Here is a 19750-nt window from a genome sequence, read left to right as displayed (position 1 = left end):
AATGCCAGTGTGTTTGGGTCATCTGTCAGCCCCTTGCCTCTAGGCACATGTTCACCTGCCTTCTGTAAGTACGGCCATCTGACAGGTACATCTTTATCACGGAGGGAGTTTTGATAGAAATTCAGGTTCTTGGACCTGCATGTAGCTTCGTGATGAAGGCAGCCAGATTACACGTGGCCAGCCATGGTTCACATCCTGACCCCGGTGTCTTACAAATCACTCTAGGCTTGTGTGTGTGTGTGTGTGTGTGTGTGTGTGTGTGACCAGCATCCTGACCAAATGGAGAAGTGGAAGAGAAGGGATTGCGACATGACCACACCCCCATTGGGGTGCTCTCTTTCTCTCTTCTCTCTCTCTATCTCTCTCTCTCTGCTGAGTACACATACCTTCGGGCACTTGTACATAAATACATTCAGTTTCTTAGACCCTACTGAGCTTTACTGGATCAGAACCTTCGATATAGCAGGGTCTTCAGGTGACGAGTAAGCCCATAAAATTGAAGGAACACTGATATATCATAGACAGGCTAGAGAATCTACATGGTAACACAAGGTCTCGGTGACTGGCTCATCGGAAAAGTCATGACATATTTTCTTGTGCAGAAATGCCTCATGACCTTTCCAGTGACCCGCTAGTTTGAGGCAGCTAGCAGAAGGGGAAAAGAAATGCGTAGGTTCATCTGATCAGTTCCTTAGTATCCCATTTGCTTCCTTTTTCAGAACTATTTGGGAAACGATGAGGGATATGTTCTAAGCGTGTTTTGAGTATAATTTTTATGATAATGTGAGAGATGTAGAAATGAAGAAAGTAATAAAAAGGGTGATCTCTAATGCATTTGGAGTTTCCCATGATGGGGTGGTAGGTCTGGTTAAGTGGAAAAACAAAACAAGATCAGGTGTTGGGTACATTGGCCCATCTGTCCCCATCCATTGGTGGCAGACATGCTAGCATGCAGTTCCAGTTGCTCACGGTACAAGTCTGAGCCACATTTCTTTGGTCAGTTGTTAGAGGAGATAGACACCACGCTTCTTCTCATCCCCGGGAGGTGGAAATACAATGTCTGGTGGAGTTCACCCCTTTCCTTTCAGTCTCTTAGTGCCTGAAACTATCCTCTGAGAGTTTCATTTTCTTATTTATTTATTTTTTAATTTGCTATAGAATTTGTGAACCCCCGGAGAGAGACAAAGACACACACACACACACACACACACACACACACACACAGAAAGAAAGCATCCCTCCATGTAGGATAGTCACACCACAATCCCTTCTCTCCGTTCTCCTCTTGGGAGTTTGGACATAGACACACACACCTGGCGTGTTTTTCAATCTGCTGGGTCTGGGACTTGAACTATGCAGTTGACCAGGTGGAATCCAGCTATCTTAATCACCAGGCCATTGGTTGGCCCAAGGGTTCCATTTTCATCGCCTTCCCTAGACCTTAATGTGTAGCTGGCATTTGACTGACTGAACCCCAGACTTGCCTGTCACAGCTGCCTTCAGTCTGGAAAAATACCACAGGTTTGACCATTACACCATTTCACTTGCTGCTCTCCGAAAATAACCCCAAATCGAAGAGCAAAATAAAATGGCGTAACAAACAACCTCCTATAAAGCAGCCCATCACTTCCGTGACTCACTTTTCTGTCTGTTTTTTATGGAATGTTTTTGAATATATACGTGTGTGTGTGTGTGTATGTGTGTATCTATATTAGACATTTTTGCTATAGGGCCCATGCACTCACCAAAAAGACAGAAAGCAAAAAATCACCCCCCCCCCCCGCAAGGGATGGCCATGCTACAGTCCCTCCTCCTCCATTCTCTTGGGATTTTAGGCATGCACACACACGTGCCCAGCATGAGTTTTAAGCCGCCAGGTCTGGGACTTGAACTGCTGTTGACTACATGGGAGTCCAGTGATGTAACCATTACACCATCTGCTGATCCCCTACGCTTTCTTTTCATTTACGCGTAAGCTTTTCAACCTGACTCTATGCTACAGATAAATCATGTACTCTCAAATGCCCTGTTGGTGAGGTCCCTTGAACTCCATATTCATGGAGAAATCAACCCTGAAGTGTTAGAAACCGTGACCACTTATTCCAGGAAGGAACACTCGATGGCGTCCCCCTGCATGACATGAATACTGCTTCCAACCACGGGTGAGCGATCCGTGTGCTCGCTGACAAATGCGTCCTGACTCATGGAGTCTTGGTTATGCTTCTGATCCTGCAGACGCTCACAAAGAGTTGCCCTTCCAGGGCCAGCGACAGCAGGTTTTGTCTGTGCCCGTCAATAAATAGCTCAAGAGAGCAGGAGAATAGAGCAGTGAGTGCTACATACCTGGAACCACGTCTAGCTCTCCGCAGGGTGATGGAGACTCAGAGCCACCAGCATGTGGACCGCTTCTCAGGCATTCTCATCTGGCTTCAAACCCTCATTTCAGCGGGCGTCTGGGAGCCCCACAGCCCTCCTGCTGGTCAGATGTCGGACTCGCTTGCCCCCTGAAAGGGTTTTAAGGGGGCTATTCGGGTTCCCTTATGTTTCCTGGAGTGACGTTAAATACTTGGGAATTCTCCCCTAGTTCTTCATGGCGGTAGGCTGCCGAAGAGGATTTATTTTTCCCCTTAATGAGACCAATCCTTCCCAAAGTGCCAGTATTTTGTCCGATGCTCCTTCGTTTGCAGAGAAAAATGCAAAGCTAAATGAACCGAAATAACAAGGCTGTAATTAGGCAAGCCGACGCCCTAAGTCTGCTGTAAAACTGAAGGTACAGGGGCCGGGCAGTGGCACTGTGGTCCTACATGATGCTTGGTAAAACCGCCTTGCATGGGAAGGTTCTGGGTTCAAGTCCAGGATCTGTCTAAGTGTGCATGGTGCATTTAGACCAATGATCCAGGAGTGGATGGCAGTGTCAGGACACTGTCGGATGTGCTGTCTCTCTCTCTCTGTGTCTCTCTGTCTCTCATAGAGGAAATAAATAAACTTAAAAGTCATTAAGATTGGGACCAGCAGGTGGCTTCATGGTTATGTTGCTGGTCTCCTACATCATCGACCGCCGTTTGAGTCCTGGGCCCGGCGGCTTAAAACTCATGCCAGGCACGTGTGCATGCGTGCCCAAGAACCCAAGAGGAGAAGGGATTGTGGTGTGGCCATCCCCCTGAGATCTCTCCCTTTCTATCTCACTGTTTCTCTGGTGAGCGCACATACCCTGTAACGGAAATCTCTCAAAAACAAAAACTAAGGTTGGGTTGGCCCTGTGGCCAAGTGCTTGCAGGGAGTCAGGTCCCACATGGCTGACTGCAGTTTCAATCCTGGCCCAAGTGGCTTGAGAAACATGGCAGGTGCGGGTGTGTATGTGTGCATACAGGATGGAGGGATGGAGTCGATGGGATCATGATACAACCATGCCCCAGGGAGAGTTGCTTTCTCCCTCCCTCTCTCTTTCTCTGTCTGTCTGTCTGTCTCGGCCAAGTGCATGCACCCTCTGGCATTAAAATAAAATAAAACAACCAAGGTTCTATGAACACTCCTGGTAGGTCAGCCCTAGCCAAAGCATTTTGCACACCCTTTCTCATCCTCTCTTTTTGGCAATCCTCTATAATGCCCGGTTATCTCTGAGTGGAGACAAGGAACCCCAGCAAGATCAGCAAGTTGGGGACTCCGGTTTCAAAGCAAGTCTGCTCCATCCAGGACCTAGAAGGGAGACCTGGAGGACTCTGTGCTGTGAGCACTCCCCGGCTAATTATTGTTTTCAAAGTAGTAACACTTACGTGGGGGTCAGGGCCAAATGACTGTCGCTCGTGTCAGTCCCGACATCCTGCCTGGGGATTGGAAACCCTTCTCTCTCCTGCACTGGCCTGGTACTCTTATTTATGGCCTCCCCACTTCTGTGGAGAACCAATACGTGGCATGGATGAGTTCTCTAGAATCAGAGCTCCCTCTGCCTCCCTCATCTGCACTCGGCGGAGGAAGGAGCCCGATTTTCGCGTTTCCGAGTTTAGTGGGGACGCCGTGGCTTTGATAAGCACGCGCTCGATGTCTCCAGTTAAATAACAACATGCTCTCCAAAAGGCTCATTTTCTGTATTTGTTTCATTCGAGGCACAACACGGAGAAAGCTTGGGAAGGCAAGCATTGCATTTCAGAAGCTCTCCTGCAGCCCACCATTCCGTAATTCAAAACTATCATCCCATATAAATTGGTATCATTTTACCTTGAGTGCCTGACTGAAGGATAATATTTGCAGACCTCTGACTTACAGTCTAAGGCTGCAAAAGCGAGAATGTTATGCCGGCATTTGTTCCCGTGGCAGATTGCTCTCCCGAATTTTTAGGAAACAGGCTGGGCTTGACCAGGATGAATCTTACAAAAAATTAGATGGTTAATGGGGTCTGGACTGTGCAAATGTGATTCCAGCTTAAGACCCGTCTAGGTATAGTGCAGAGTCCAGATGGGGTGCTTCGGGGAAAAAAAGAGTACTAAACAGAACTCATGGGTCTGACCACATCTCCGATTGTGCAACCAGCTGTGCACATGAGAAGGTCTCAGCTGCTTTCTCGGACAGTCGTCCCAGGACTCAGTACACTCACACCTTCCCCGAAGACGACTGCACTATATTCTAGGCCGGGGACAGAAAAGTTTGATGGGGATGTGTTTTATGTCTTATTTTTTTTTTGCTCGAGAGATTTTTGCTATAGAGCACGTGTGCTTGCTGGAGAGACAGAGAGACAGACAGCAAGCAATCACCCCCCCCCCCCGGGGGGATGGCCACGCCGCAATCCCTTCTCCTCCATTCTCCTCTCAGGATCTTGGGCATGCACACACACCCAGTGTGAGTTTAAGCCACTGGGTCCGGGAGTCCAACTGCAGTTGACCATGTGGGAGTCCAGCAACGTAACCATGGCGGCCCCTGCTGGTCCTGCACATTCAATATCTTACTGTGGATAGTGCAAGATGTTGGGATTTGGGGAACATAACCAGGAAGCAGGATTAAGATGGGAGAAAGACGCAGGGTGTTTTAGTTGAAGGACTCTATATGATAAATGTCCCCAGAGGTTGGTCTAAAAATAACCTAGAGGACACCTATGCGTAGGCAGCAGCTAGCTTGAACACAGGAGCTATGAGTGAGGCTTTGAAGAGACCCGAGCCCTGAAGCTGGCTCCCCAGCCTCTGCACAGCCAGCCTGTGTAAACGGGTCCTTCCTACGCACGTGTCTGCCAAACAAATACGCAAAGAGGGCTGGGAGTGAGAAGTGCATGTGAAAGATGTGTTTTCAAATGAACACATGGGGGCTGGTGGGTGGCCTGGTGGCCAGGGTGCTGGACTCCCACATGGCTGACTCCGCAGTTCGAGTCCCAGACCCCGTGGCTTGAAATTCACACCGGTTGCACGTGCTTGTGTGTCCAGAATCCCGAAAGGACAGAAGAGGAGAAGGGATTGTGGCGTGGCCATCTCCCTTATAGGTGGATTTCTCTTTCTACCTTTCTCAGTCTTTCTCTGCCAAGCACATGCACCCTGTGGCAAAACAGACAGACCAACAAACAAAAACAAACAAAAAACTGAAATTTAAAAAATCTTTTTTTTTTTTTTAAGTGCTTTTTCCTTAGGGCATGTGTGCTCACAGGAGAGAGAGACAGGGACATTGAGACGGAAAGTGAGAAATCACCCCCTCAGAGGGGATGGCCACGCCTCAATCCTTTCTCCTCCATTCTCCTCTCAGGATCTTGGACACACTTGCACCGGTGCATGGTGTGATTTTCAAGCCACTGGGTCCGGGATTCAAACCATGGTTGGCCACATGGGAGTCCAACCATGTAAGTGCTATTCCACCTGCTATCCCCAAAAGATGATTTTTAAAGTCTGGTTATTTCATGAGAGAGGAAAAGAGAAAGAAGCACACCCCTCCTAACAGATGCCTGATAGATCCCAGGATCTACCCCAGCCTCTACCCGCAGGGATCACAGGCGTTGTGTGCCCTGTGTGCTCAGGGAGGTCCCAGGCATGAACCAGGGACCTGCACCTGTGGGTCCCGTGTCATTACTGTTCTTCCACCATCTGAACCCTATCTATGTAAGGGTTCTCTTTTCATGGCTTGAGAACTCATCTCATGGAACACTGCACCGTATTCCATGGCTTGGAGACTCCACTCCTCTGTGGAAGGGCATCCTGGTTGCTCTCAAGGTTTGGGCCATCATGAATCAGTATTTCAGTGTGAATTTTTGTGTGAACAAGGGTTGTCATGGAAGCGGCATACTTATGACAAGGTTTTCTGTGCACCTTTTGTTCCTTTTACATACTTAAAATTATTACAATTATTTTGTATACACTCAGTCACTGTGCATCATTTAGTAGAGAGAATTTACCCAACATGAAATACACCTCAGACTAGTCTAGTTGAGAATACTATACACGTCATCATCAGCAGGGAATCAAGCATTTCTGGGGCCCACAAATGTCTTGCCTTGCTACTTTTTTCTCCCTAATTATCTTCCCTAAACTCTTGCATTTTTTAAAGAGTTTTTGCCATGTACGCTTACAAGAGAAAGACACAGTGAGGTAGAGAGAGAGAACATGAGAAATCATCCCTTGGGGTTGTTATGCCACAATCCCTTCTTCCCCGTTCTCCTTTCAGAATTTTAGACACACATGCACAGGTGCCCGGCATGAGTTTCAAGCAGCCGGGTCCAGGACTAGAACCATGGTCAGCCATGTGGGAAATCCAGCGTGTTAACTACTACGCCACCTGCTGACCCTCATAGCATTTTCTTTAGGCTAAGATGTTTGAACCAAGTGGGATTTTATGTGAATTGAATGTATATGGTTGCATGCCTTTCTACATGACCCAAGGAAGTAAAATTCCCCATCTTCGTCCACTTTGCTAATTTGGATAGTTTTACACAGAGGTTGTTAGGTGACCAGAAGGGGGCATCTTTCTTTTGGAGTCTAAGTGGGGGTTGTATTGCCTTGTTGCTTCTATTTCAACTCATTAGGCTAATTACTATTTTCAAAGTACTCAGACTTAAATCAGTGTCAAAGCCAAATCGTCCAAGCCCAAGCACACAGGTGGATTTTCTCGCTGCATCAGATAATTCCACAATGAATGTCAGCCTGACCCGCCTGATCATGATTCATCACGGCAGACAGATCACTAGAATAGCCCTCGGGGATCTCATTCCCTGGTTCTGACGATGACATTTATGTCCTCGGCGCCGGTCCTAGGAATGTTTATCATGCGAGTTAAAAATTGAGAAAGATTGAACATACCCTAGCTGGTAGCATCTGCAATGAAATAGCAAAAATACATCTGGCAGTAAATGACTTGGGTGTTATCTTTCCATCGGAAATCATCTCTGTCTCCTCTGTGGGCAGGTGGTCCCACCATCTTTCTCCCCCATTTCTAGACCAAGTAGGTGAGGGTGCAACTGCGGGTGACGTCACCCATCTCTTCTGTGCGTCAGCTACCTGCTCCACACTATGGATCCAGCACCCCATGTTTAATTATTTCCAGTGCCAAGGTTCCTGGTTGCCTTTTAGAATATCAATTAGTGTATGGCCACCCTCCTGCAACTGGATGAATCCCGCCCAAAATGTGGTTACTGTGTCAAGGCCAATAACGCTTCACACACAAAGAGACATGAAAACGTTTATCACTCACATCATTAGACTTTCTAGAGGGAATAAGGAGAGGCCCTTGAGCAGCTCCAAAAATAGCTTGAAAGAGCAAGCAAGAGAGAGCGATCCTGATTGTACAGTGGTTAGGAGTTGTAGCTTAGACGAAAGTTTGCATATAGGCAGGGGCTTACATAGTTCAAGCCTTGTCCCTAGCAGGATTTTCTTACCACCTTGTGAGGGATGAGTGGAAGAGCGACAGTTTAAACGCTCTCATCGGTTAAACATCAAAGAGTGGACTCAGACTCTGGTACCTCAAAGTCTAGCTGTGTGTACTGCATTAGGCATGTGGCGTGTGATTATGTAAATCTCCACAGAAATTACACATTGTACGGTGATTTTCCATTGTTGCTAGTCATCATCGGAGTCCATGTGAGAATTCGGACATGGACTGGATAGCAAGTATCATTTCTGCTTTTTTTGTGAGATTTTTTTTCTCAATACCATCACTTATTTATGGAGAGGTAGAGTAATTATGAGTGATGGTGTGGGCAATTGGAATTGTTAGGAATTTTGATGGGCCTATTTTCATATATTCTTCTTCAGCCATCATTATCTTCTGATTGGAGGACTGATAATAATGTTCTAATCAGAGAGTCCTTGTTCGGCCCCTTTTTCAGTCTTCAACTATCTTCTGTTTTTTTTTTTTTCCTAATGGAAAACCTTACACATACATGGAAATTGAATAGCATGCCAAACATCCCTGTGCTCTTCACCCATATTTAACAATGACCAACTCACGGTGAATCTCATTTAATGTATACCCCACAGTCGATGTGTCTTCCTCCTACAGTATTCTGAAGAAGACAATAATCATCCTATGATTTCATCCATGGGTATCTCAGTATGTGTCTAAAAAAATGTTTCTTCCTAATGTCTTTTATCACTGCTGTGTGATTCCTACTGAGTTCATCCCCTTACCTCTGCAAGGCTTGAGGGTCTGGGTTTGGGAACCAGGTTTAATTCTCACTTCCTGGATCTCCCACTTACTCACAGTCTGAGCTTGAGCAGGTTCCTTGTCTTTTTACATTTGTGTTGCTCTTGGGTATAAAGTGGACACCATACTATTAGATTGTCGGAAAAGTCATGACATCTTTTTCTGGTTTTCTGTGCAAAAATACATCATGATGTTCCCCACAACCCAATAGTCACTCATTGGGTTGAGTGTGGTCTATGCAAGAGAACATGGGGCCAGGCCATGACATAGCAGTAGTGCAACTGGATCCAAATGAAAAAGGTTCTAGGTTCATGTACCAGGACCTTCCTGAGCATGCTGAGCACGCACATGCCTGTCATTTGAACCAAATGAGTCACAAGTAGGCTATCGGGTGCAGATTCTCTTAGGAGTCTCTCTCTCTCTCTGTCTTCCTCTCTGTATCTCTCTAAGAAATAGGCATACAGACTTTAAGAAAATTTAAACATTGAGTTAGATAAGAGAATACGTGACAGAATACTTTGTGTGTAGGGAGTCCCACAGGTGGTGGCAGTGACTGCTACTGTTACTATGGTTGCTCTTGTGCTATGATGACAGATGTTATTTAAGAGTAGTGTATGAGGTTAGATTTGGGGAAAGGAGGTGAGAACAAAGAAAAAGAAAAGTATGATGAATGTCACTCTTCATGATGGACAGTTTTAGAAGTGGATTTCTCTGGGGCCAGCAGGTGGCATGGCAGTTAAGGCGCTGGACTCTCGCGCTGCCAACCAACTTCAAGTCCCAGGCCTGGCCGCTTGCTCTCTTGTTCTCTTTCTCTCTCTAGTGAGTGTGCATGCCCTGTGGCAAATTAAAAAATATAATAATAATGATGAATAAAATCAAATAATTCTTTTAAAGGAAAAGTGGGTATCGCCTGTGAATATTAAGGAAATATTCATCATGGGTCCAGAGGTGATATAGAGGTCAAGGTGGCTGGATCCCATGTGGTCAACCCTGTGGATCAAGTCCCAGACTAGGTGGCTTAAAAATCATACCAAGTACACGTGTATTCTTGCCCAAAATCCCAAGAGGAAAATGGAGGAGAAGAGATTGTAGCTTGACTATCCACCCTGTAGGGTGATTTCTCACTCTTTCTCTCTCTTTCTCTCTATGTCTGGCGAGTATATACACCCTATAGCAAAAACAAGGAAGAAGATATTCATCATGAAATATTTGCAGACATCGTTGTTCATATATGAGGAACCTAGACAGTTTTGTTTTCCCATTCAAAAAGCACACAAACGGTAGATATCTTCACAACCTCACGGGCATGGCTAGGTCATAAGAGCAGAAATTTGGTCTCTCTGTCTTGTACCTTCCTCTGAGCAGCTCATGGCTGATGAGCCTGATTCTAGAATTCTCCATCAGCTCTCGTTGGAGAATAATTCCACAATACCCAGAAGTTCAAGCAATGACTGAATCTACTTCATATCTGCTCTAAGAACCTTGTCAGGGAGAGCTTGATCCCCTTTTAGGATCACCTTATACCAGATCCAACATTCATGAGTAATTCCTTCCTTCTTTGAGGGGTTAAACAGCCAGTCGAGGAGAGCCGCCATCTCCCTTTCTTCTCTGAAGCTTGGACCATTTTACAGCAGAGTCTTTTCTCTCTCCAGGGCAGATCTTGAATGTTCTAGATGCGCTGCAGCTGGCTAGTAACACGCTCGTCTACTTCACATCAGACCAAGGAGCGCACGTAGAAGAAGTGAGCACCAAAGGGGAAACACACGGAGGGAGCAACGGGATCTATAAAGGTGAGCAGGGCTGGCGTGGATGATCTTGGCCTCCCAGCATCTCTGCAGGTCTCCTCGTCCTTGGCGTTAGAGCTTTTCCTCATTGTCCGCTCTTAGTGCTCCCTTGTGTCGCAGGTCATTGGGTAGTCAGAGACCCACATGGCCATTTCTGTTTTGGTCCCCACAGGACGTAGAAGCCTATAATCTATCTGGAGCCTCTTGAACTCCCTGGGGCAAGGGCCATTTCCATTTATTTATTTATTTTGTAAGAGAAAAATAGAGGAATCCCAAGAGGTTTCTCAATGCCACGATCCACCCCAGCCTCAACCGGCCCAAGCACACTCAGCATGAACGCAGGACCGTCCCATGAAGCCTCTGCATTCAAATCTGTCAGCATTCAACCTTCATGTCTCATTCCCCAGCTCAACCTTTGCTTTCCATCCCACTGTCCTTCTCCCAGTGAAGGGCCCACGATCAATATTCAATGCAGCTCCAATGGATATACTGGTGTGTTCAATCTCAGCAGGACTAATCCCAGTACACTGGTATGCTCAGCCCCTCTCTATGCAGCACCTCATTTTAGAGTAATAAGAAGTGAAAATGTGTATTCCTATAAATATATATGTTTGCTATATATAGGCATTTAAATATATATGTATTTAAGTTTGCTATAGAGCACATGTGCTCACCAGAACGCGATGAAGCAGAGGTGAGAAAGCTCCCTCCAGAGGGGATGGCCACACCACAATCTCTTCTCCTCCATTCTCCTCCTAGGATTTTTTTATTTCACTTTTTAATACATTCAATGACCTTTTTGAGCTTACAAAGTGAATATTTCACCATGTGGACATTTCTCCCTAGTCCAGTTGGTTAAACTATAAAATATCTTCAACAGATAATACCACATTTCTTTGTCCCATTAATGCTTTGCCTCCCTATTTTTCTTGTAAATGTCCTTCCTTAGGCCCTACTCTCCCTAGGATTTTGGACACACATGTGCTTGGTGTGTTTGTTGGACAACCGGGTGCAGGACTTGAACCACCCCGTTAGCATGTGGTATCCAGCCACCTAAACCACTGTACCATTGGCTCACGCTGTACATCTCTATATTAAGACTAGCTGTTTCAGTCTTATTTCCATAAGGTCACAGCCCGTGTGAAGAGAGTTGTTTTTATTTTCTTATGTCGATGACAGAGTCTCTAATGATGGAGCTGCAGGCTGCATGTCACGCGCTGGTTCACCCATTCATTCATTCTCTCACGAGGTCTGTTAGCTCCCAAAATAGCACCATGGCTGCCAAGGAGACAGGTCCATAAATCACAGCCGCAGAATGGTTAGAAAGTAATAAGTTACCGGGACCAGCAGATGACATAGTGGTTATGTTGCCGGACTTGCACTTAGTCGACCGCTATTTGAGTCCCAGACCCGGCAGCTTAAAACTCATGCCGGGTGTGTGTGCATGCATGCCCCCAAGATCTTGAGAGGAGAATGGAGGAGAAGGGATTGTGGTATGGCCATCCCCCCTGGGGGGTGATTTCTCACTTTCTGTCTCTCTGTCTCTCTCTGCCTTTCCAGCAGGCACACATGCTCTATAGCAAAAATGTCTCTTAAAGAAAGGTTACTTAAGAAAGTTGCTTATACAATGTGGTGGAGCCTCAGAGCAGACGAGAGTGACACCTGCTAGCTGATGGATCGCAAGTAGTCTCTCGGGATAAAAGAGAGAGTTTTAGCAGTTAGCTCTGGCAGTCACCTCTTTGGAGACACAGGAATACACGGGTCAGAAAGAAGGCACAAGAGTCTTGAATGAGGTTAGCCACTCTGAATTTTTCTTTGCAGAAATGCATTGGATGTGGTTAGAAACGTGTCCTGCTGCTCTGCGGCTAAGCATTATTCTGTTGTCAGACTTAGTTCAGATCAACCTTGCAGGGAAACGTTGCTCAAGCACAATGTCTTCAGAAAAAGAGGTGGTTTCCTCCGAGCGATGGGGGAATAACCGAAGGCTTCTCAATGTCAAGACTTCTCATTTTCCAAAGCGGCAAACTCAAACACACACGTATGGTGTATGCAAACACCTGTTCTAATGTCACGCCCTGATCAAACGGCTCTCCCTCTGTGAACAGTCATGCCTTCTATTCTCAATCAGAGCCCATCAAAACAGATCTTTTCTTTGGAACTCATTGATTCCACTCTATCCCCAAGTCAAATCTGTTTCGCCAATGAAATCTGCAGGCTAATTGGATGGAATGGGGGTGATGAATTTATTCTCCTATGTAGTTCAACAGGTCATTCCTTTGAATGACAGGAATACTCTATCATTGCTATAGCTTGTATTTTACTGTAGGGCACGCGCGCTCACCAGAAAGACAGAAAAAGAGAGAGAGACAAAAAGCGAGAACTCACCCCCCAGGGGGGATGGCCACGCTGCAATCCCTTCTCCTCCATTCTCCTCTTGGGATCTTGGGCACACACGCACACCTGCCCGGCATGAGTTTAAGCCACTGGGTCCAGGACTTGAACCGCAGTAGACTACATGGGAGTCCAGCGACATAGCCATTACACCAAATGCTGGCCCCAATATAGCTTGTATTTTAAGTAACAGTAATAAAAAATAATCATGAGGAGGAGGATTTGGAGTCAACCCCATAGAACAGCCATTCGGCACTTTGCATAGAAAGCTGGATCTCACATGGCCACCCAGGGTTTCAGTACCAGCCCTGACAGGTTAAAAATTCAACACGCACATGTTCATGCCCCAAATCCCAACAGGATGGGGAAACTGAGGGGAAGCATGGCAGCATGACCAAGCCCCACAGTAGGTGCTTTCTCGCTCTCTCTGTCTCTCTGTCTGTCTCTCTAGTGAGCACATATGCCCTCTGACAATGAAAAATTGTTTATACTGGGACCAGCGTGTGGCCTGGTTGTTGAGGCGCTGGACTTCCACATGGCTGACTGCAGTTCAAGTCCCTGACCTGGCAACTTGCTTTCTCACTTTCCCTTTCTTTCTCTTCCTTTCTCTCTGTCTCTCCCTGGTCAAATTAAAAATAATAGTAGGGACCAGCAGTTAGTGTAATGGCTATGTTACTGGACTCCCACGTAGTCGACCGTGGTTTGAGTCCCGGACCCGGTGGCTTAAACTCACACCAGGCACGTGTGCGTGCATGCCCAAGATCCCGAGAGGAGAATGGAGGAGAAGGGATTGCAGCGTGGTCGTCTTCCTGGGGGGGTGATTTCTCGCCTTCTGTCTCTCTGTCTCTCTCTGTCTGTCTGGTGAGCGCACACGCCCTATAGCAAAAAAACCTCTCCAAACAAATAATAATAATAATAATAATAATAATAATAAATATAATTAAATAAATCATTTTTAAAGAAAAATGTAATATTATAGGTGTGAGGCAGCAGTAAAAACACTATTTTTGGTCCAAAAAAAGTATTTGCAGTGTGATTATTCTTTTTACATTTTGATGCGAGCACACTGTCCCAAGACTCTTGCAGAAAGTGAAATTGGGAGATAGAGGGTAAGGTCAAATGCATATTTCACATAGAATTCTGATCCAATTTGAGAAATCTTGGCAGTAAGCCCTTCGCGTCGAAGGTCCTGAAATATTTATCTCTGAGCACCTTCTAAACTCAATTTCCCTCACTGTGCACATGCTGCGAATGATTGCGTCACCCTCATAAAACCACTTATGTAAGGAATGCCTTATCTGCCCAGTTAAGAATTAAGGAATCGTTGTATCCATGAGATGGTCCAGTTAGTTTGACAATGCTCCTGTATTGAATCATTGCAATTTTCATAGACAGCAAAGGAACAACCAAATGTCCCAGCCCTTCCCCACGAGCCTGAGATCCTTTACGGTTAGTATAATACATGTAGGAATTCTATCAGGGGTGTTACGATATTGAAAGTCTCCATGGGACCAGCAGTTAGCGTAATGGTTACATCACTGGACTCCCATGTAGTTGACTGTGGTTCGAGTCCTGGACCTGGTGGCTTAAACTCACACCGGGCACGTGTGTGTGTGTGTGCCCAAAATCCCGAGAGGAGAATGGAGGAGAAGGGATTATGGCATGGTCATCCCCCAGGGGTAATTTCTTGCTTTCTGTCTCTCTGTCTTTGTCTCTCTGGCAAGCACACATGCTCTACAGCAAAAATCTCTTTTAAAAAAGTTTCCGTATTTCTACTTTGGAACCTTGCTTCTGCAAGGTCTCCCTGGATGACCAAACTGAAATTCCTGTCCCTTCCCACCATAGCTACTCCTCTCACCACCATATTTAACTCCTGGCACGTTGGCTATGTGTGTATTCATCAATTTATGTGCTATATCCCATCTCTCCTGTTATAATCCCCACAGATATATAGGCTACCTTATTCAGCCTACTGATCTAGTGCCTAAAATGCCTACAGAGCTAGTAGTCCATAAATATCTGCTGCTGCTGGTCCCATGGCCAGGTGGTTAAAAGAGGTGGGTCCTACATGGCCGACCACTCGGTTTGAATCCTGACCTGGACGCTTGTAAAATATGGCCGGCATGTGTGCATGCGCCCCCCAGATCCGGACAGGATGGAGAAATGGAGGAGAATGGATTATGCATGACCACACCCCATGGGAGGTGCTTTCTCCCTCTCCCTCCCTCCTTCTCTCTCTCTCTGTCCTCTGTTTCTCTCTGATGAGCACATGTCATTTCTGCCAATAATGAATGAAGGAAGGAAGGAATGTTTGCTGAGGGACCAGTAAACACTTTGCAGATTTCTGTTGTGTCTGTCTCCTGGGACTCGCTCTGTGTATTTCCCCCTCTTTCCTGAAACACCTTCCTTTGAGAAGAGACCAAAATAACTTCCTAGAGATTTTCTCGTAGTATAGTTTTCACACTGTTTGCTTCTTCCCCATCCTCATGGTACAGGCTTTGCTGGGATCTCAGAAGAGAACAGCTCAACTTTCTGTTTCCATCCTCTCCCAGGTCAGAGTCTAAAAGAGGTTTCCCCTCCTCCCTTCCCCTCCACCTCCCTTGGCCGATAAGCAAGTCGTAAATGTCAGTGGGATAGATGAATTCAATCTAGACGGCTTCTGCAGTAGAGAGGTGAGGGAGATGATATTTTCCCGAGTGTTCAAGGGTGTAGACTGTCTCCACATGCAGAGAAATGCTTTGAAAAATGCCCGATGCCAGAGTCTAAAAGGTTCTGCCGACACTGCTATTTTCCCTGTACCTTAAGTGCAAATTTGAAAGTCTGATGATTGGCTCGAGGCCAGCTCGCTTAGGAGGTGCTTCTGACGGTCTCTGAATTTGGTCTTTCCCTCATGCAGCTTTCAGAGAGCGGTCACTGCTTTGATTGGAGCCAAGACAATAGCGGTGAGAGGCCCTTGAGCTTTATTGCAAGGCAGTTGCTTGCAGCGTCCATCTTTAGAGGTTGGCGCACATGCTGGCCAGGTTCCCCTGAGAGTCCTGACTGCCCCTTCTTGTCAGATAGCACAGCTGCTCCTCTGCTCACCACCAGGCTGCGTCCTGGTCAACCCTGGAAGTCGACGGTGTGGCCATTCGAAAATGCATTCAGTATACCTCACGTGCCAAACAGCATGGCTTAGCCCAGCCCGCCGGAAGCGTGCTCATAACACGCAGAGTATCTTCCAGTTGGAAAGAGCCCACTGACACCGGGCCTGCTTGGTAACTAAGGGCTGAAGAGCTCTTGTAACTTATTTTTATTTATTTGATTTTTTTAGAGACATTTTTTTCTATAAGGTGCATGCTATGGCCACCACACAGAGACAGACAGAAAGCGAGAAATCACTCCCCAGGGGGAATGGCCATGCTGCAGTCCCCTCTCCTCCATTCTCCTCTTGGGATCTTGGGCACGCACGCACACGTGCCTGGCGTGAGTTTTTAAGTCGCCGGGTCCAGGACTCTAACTGCAGTCAGCTACGTGGCAGTCCAGCGATGGAACCATTAGGCAATCTGCTGGTCCCAACTCTTATAGTTTATTAAAAACTAAAAGTGAGGGGCCAGCAGGTGGCATGGTGGTTAAGGGACTGGATGCCCACATGGCCGACCGTGGTTCAAGTCCAGACTTGGCGACTTGCTTTCTCACTTTCCCTCTCTCTGTCTCTGTCTCTCTCATCAAATTAAGAAATAAACCAAATAAAGTAATACTTTATAAAAAAAAACAAAAACCTGAAAATGCAAAACCAGAATGGTTTATCACTTTCTCACTATCATGAAGTTGGAAGTTTATGAGTCAAACACCACTGTCAGGGGGGGCCATCTAGACTAAGTGAGTCTGCCAGGAGATAGCCCACCGGCTTTTCCCCTTTGAAAGAAAGAGCTCATTGTCCTCGTGTTTCAGCTCGCTCTTTCTGTGGAGTTTGACTGACAGCCACTCACAAGCAGGCTCTGAACAATGCCGGCAATGCTATCTTCTAGGCGATCAAAGAGAAGTTCCTGACCTCCAGGACCTGCATTCTAGTTGCTAAAAGACAGAGAAAGAAAGAAATCGTTTTAGTACAATGCACTGGGAAGGGAGCCATGGAAGAGGAATGTTAGAAGGAGTTAGCCCAGCCTGGGCATTAGAGAGTCTTCTGGGTGGAGCTGACATTTGGCAGACTGATGTGAAGCGTTTCGGGGCAAGAGCGGTGAGAAGTACATCATGGTAGGTGGGTTTGAGAAGGTCGTGTTGAGCAATAGCACCCTGTCGTTCTTAAAGTTCAAAGTGTGAGCGAACTGTGTCAGGTGAGGAGGCCAAGGAGGGAAAGTAAGTCAGGGGATGGAGACTTGGGGTGCAAATGCTCAGTTCTGCTTTGTACATGACGACTGACCATTGGAAGCTCTCTTGTTGCTAACAGAAATACATGATGGAAATACCTGAGACTAGATGATCTATAAATATGGAGGGGCTGGTAGGTGGCATATGGTGGAAGGCACTGGACTCCCACATGGTCAACTGCAGTTCGAGTCCCGGACCTGGCACCTTGCTTTGTCACTTTCACCTCTCTCTCTCTCTCTCTCTCTCTCTCTTTCTCTCTCACTCTGTCCCTCTCTGGTCAATTTAAAAATAAATAAAGACAGTTAAATAAAATAATTATTTACCAAAAAAAAAAAAAAAGGAGATTTATGTCACTTGTGGTTCTGGTGCCTGGAAAGACACTCGGGAGTAGAAAAATGAAACCCAAAATAGTTTATAAAACTCTGCTCGGATCAGGCATAAGAATGACTAGCATATGCTCATGCCATTAAGCGTGATTCGACCTGCTGGGTGGTAGCATTCGCAAGGACAGAAATAGAAGCCTTCTCTTAAAACAGCTGTTCCTAACAAGAGTCGTGGAGTAAATTGTAGACACATTTCTGTAGGCTTGCCTGGAGAGATAGGGTAACTCAGTCATCATCCCTCTGTGATGGGAACATTCCTCATCGTGCCACCCACATGTTACAAGTATGAAGTTGACAATTACTCAACCAAATTCTTCCTTTAGACCATGCCTTTTCCTCTTGCTCATAAATTTGTAGGAAAAAAATCATCCAGACACCTTAATCCGTTTATCTTTCCTCTCTCTTGCAACCCCCTTGTTCAACTTTTCTAACTCTCAGGTCAAAGTTTATTGACACAAGGCAGGTTTTCCCAGGTAAAAGACAGCCAAGGTGCTGTTACTTGGTAACAACTCAGAGTTACCCATGGGGATATCTGAACTGTCTTTGGAGAGTTTGAGTTTCTAGAGGGCAAAATTCCCCATTCACACATTGAATCAGGAAAGCCATGACGCATGTTTGCATAGGAAAACATCGGAAAATACATCATGGCTTTGGTGATGACATACTGTCTTTGTGTCCTCTTTGGGGATCGGAGAGTGGGTAAATCCTGGCTTCCAGTAGGACGAATGCTTAGACCACCATCTGGGGCCATCCGTGACTTGCTGTGGAAGCATGCGCAGAGTTTTCTGAGCTCAAAGAGTAGGCACTTGCTTCCAGAGAGATGGTGAGCTCGAAGGAGTTCATGTATGCAAAGAGTTGGAACAGTTTCTAGGAGGCGTTTAAGTCCATTGTCATTTGTAATCACAATAAGCCCTGGCTTAACAGCCGCTGAATGGTGTCAGGTGGTGGCATCGTGGTAATGCAACTGGACCCACAAGGGAAAGGTCGAGGGTTCAAGTCCAAGCACTCCCCAGAGCGTGGTGGTCATGCATGTGCTTGTGATCTCTGCAGGCTGGGACTGGGCATGGGTGTCAGTATGAAGACCTTGTTTGACGGTGCTTCTCCCTCTCTCTGTCTCATGGAAGAATAAATAAATAAACTATAAAAAAATCTGCAGAATGAATGAAGCATCCCAGGTCCACCCGCTGAGTGTCTGCAAACTCTGTTCACTGATACATTAGGTCATCAAGGAAGTCATGACTTATTTTTCTGTTTCACTATGCAAAAATGCATCAAGACTTTCCCAATAACCCAGTAGATAGTTGTGGCCAGGAGTAAAGGGTGCTGTGCTTTTGTGGCCGGCACCCAGGTTTTGTATGTAGCCCTCTCCTCCCAGCAATGCAGGAAGGATCAGACCCAAAGCTACACCATCTGACAGGCCAGGAGATTTGCTCACCAACACATATCTGCAGACGTGTGGTCGTGCTTCCTCAGATGTGGTTTTCCATAGGCAACGTGTGCTAGTATGTGTTTATCATCTATTAAAAGTGTGTAAAAAAAAAACAGAAAGAAAAACTTTATGGGACAAAGAAATAGATTATTACCTATTAAAGGTAACTTTCCAGTATGGTGAACTGGACTGATGAGAAATGTGCACACCGGAATATTCACTTTGTAAGCTAAGTAACGTGATTGAATGTGTAAAAGAAATAGAAATAAGAATTTTTTAAAAATAATTAAGTAATTAAACCCCCCCCTTTTTTTTTTTTACTGTGGCTGTGATAAAAACACTCCTTTTACAGCTTTAGAAGCTTGCACAAGATTATATTTATGCATGCATTTCTGTATATCTGAATATAATGTCATGACATCTCACAGAGTAGATTTAGATCTTCCCAACTGAGCATGTTGAGTTTAACACTTTGCTACCAGAAAGCTAGCATTAGCTGAGACCCCTTCTGCTGCTACCACACCATAAATGTACGTGTCCAAGGCTAGGGGCTACAGGCAGATCTGCACCCCACATTACCAGACCTGTTGGCGGTATTCCGTGCATCTCACCTGAGCAGAGGTAAATCATTTGTTTGTATCCAGTCTTCTATGTGGCTATCTGAGACTCAGCTCTCCTGTGGGTCTGGCATTTCTGGCATTGTGTGGCATTTCTAGAGCCTATCCAGGAGTTTCATTTTCTGTTTTGTTTGTTTGTTTTCAAAGCATGTATACCTCAAGCAGTGCTATTATAAGATGCCTCTTCCATCA

The 19750-nt window shown here is 45.9% G+C and overlaps 1 protein-coding gene across 1 annotated transcript in view; it reads left to right on the top strand.

Moving 5' to 3' along the window:
* Positions 1-19750, top strand: part of STS (steroid sulfatase) — a 157534-nt gene that overhangs the window by 104802 nt on the left and 32982 nt on the right. The window contains exon 8 of the mRNA XM_006147773.3: positions 10260-10397. Within this exon, the coding sequence (XP_006147835.1) occupies positions 10260-10397 (138 nt within the window). The remainder of the gene's footprint in view (positions 1-10259; positions 10398-19750) is intronic.

Source organism: Tupaia chinensis, unplaced genomic scaffold, assembly GCF_000334495.1.
Source record: "Tupaia chinensis unplaced genomic scaffold, TupChi_1.0 Scaffold000222_1, whole genome shotgun sequence".
NCBI classification, from domain to species: domain Eukaryota; kingdom Metazoa; phylum Chordata; class Mammalia; order Scandentia; family Tupaiidae; genus Tupaia; species Tupaia belangeri.
This window is presented reverse-complemented; position numbering and strand designations above follow the sequence as displayed.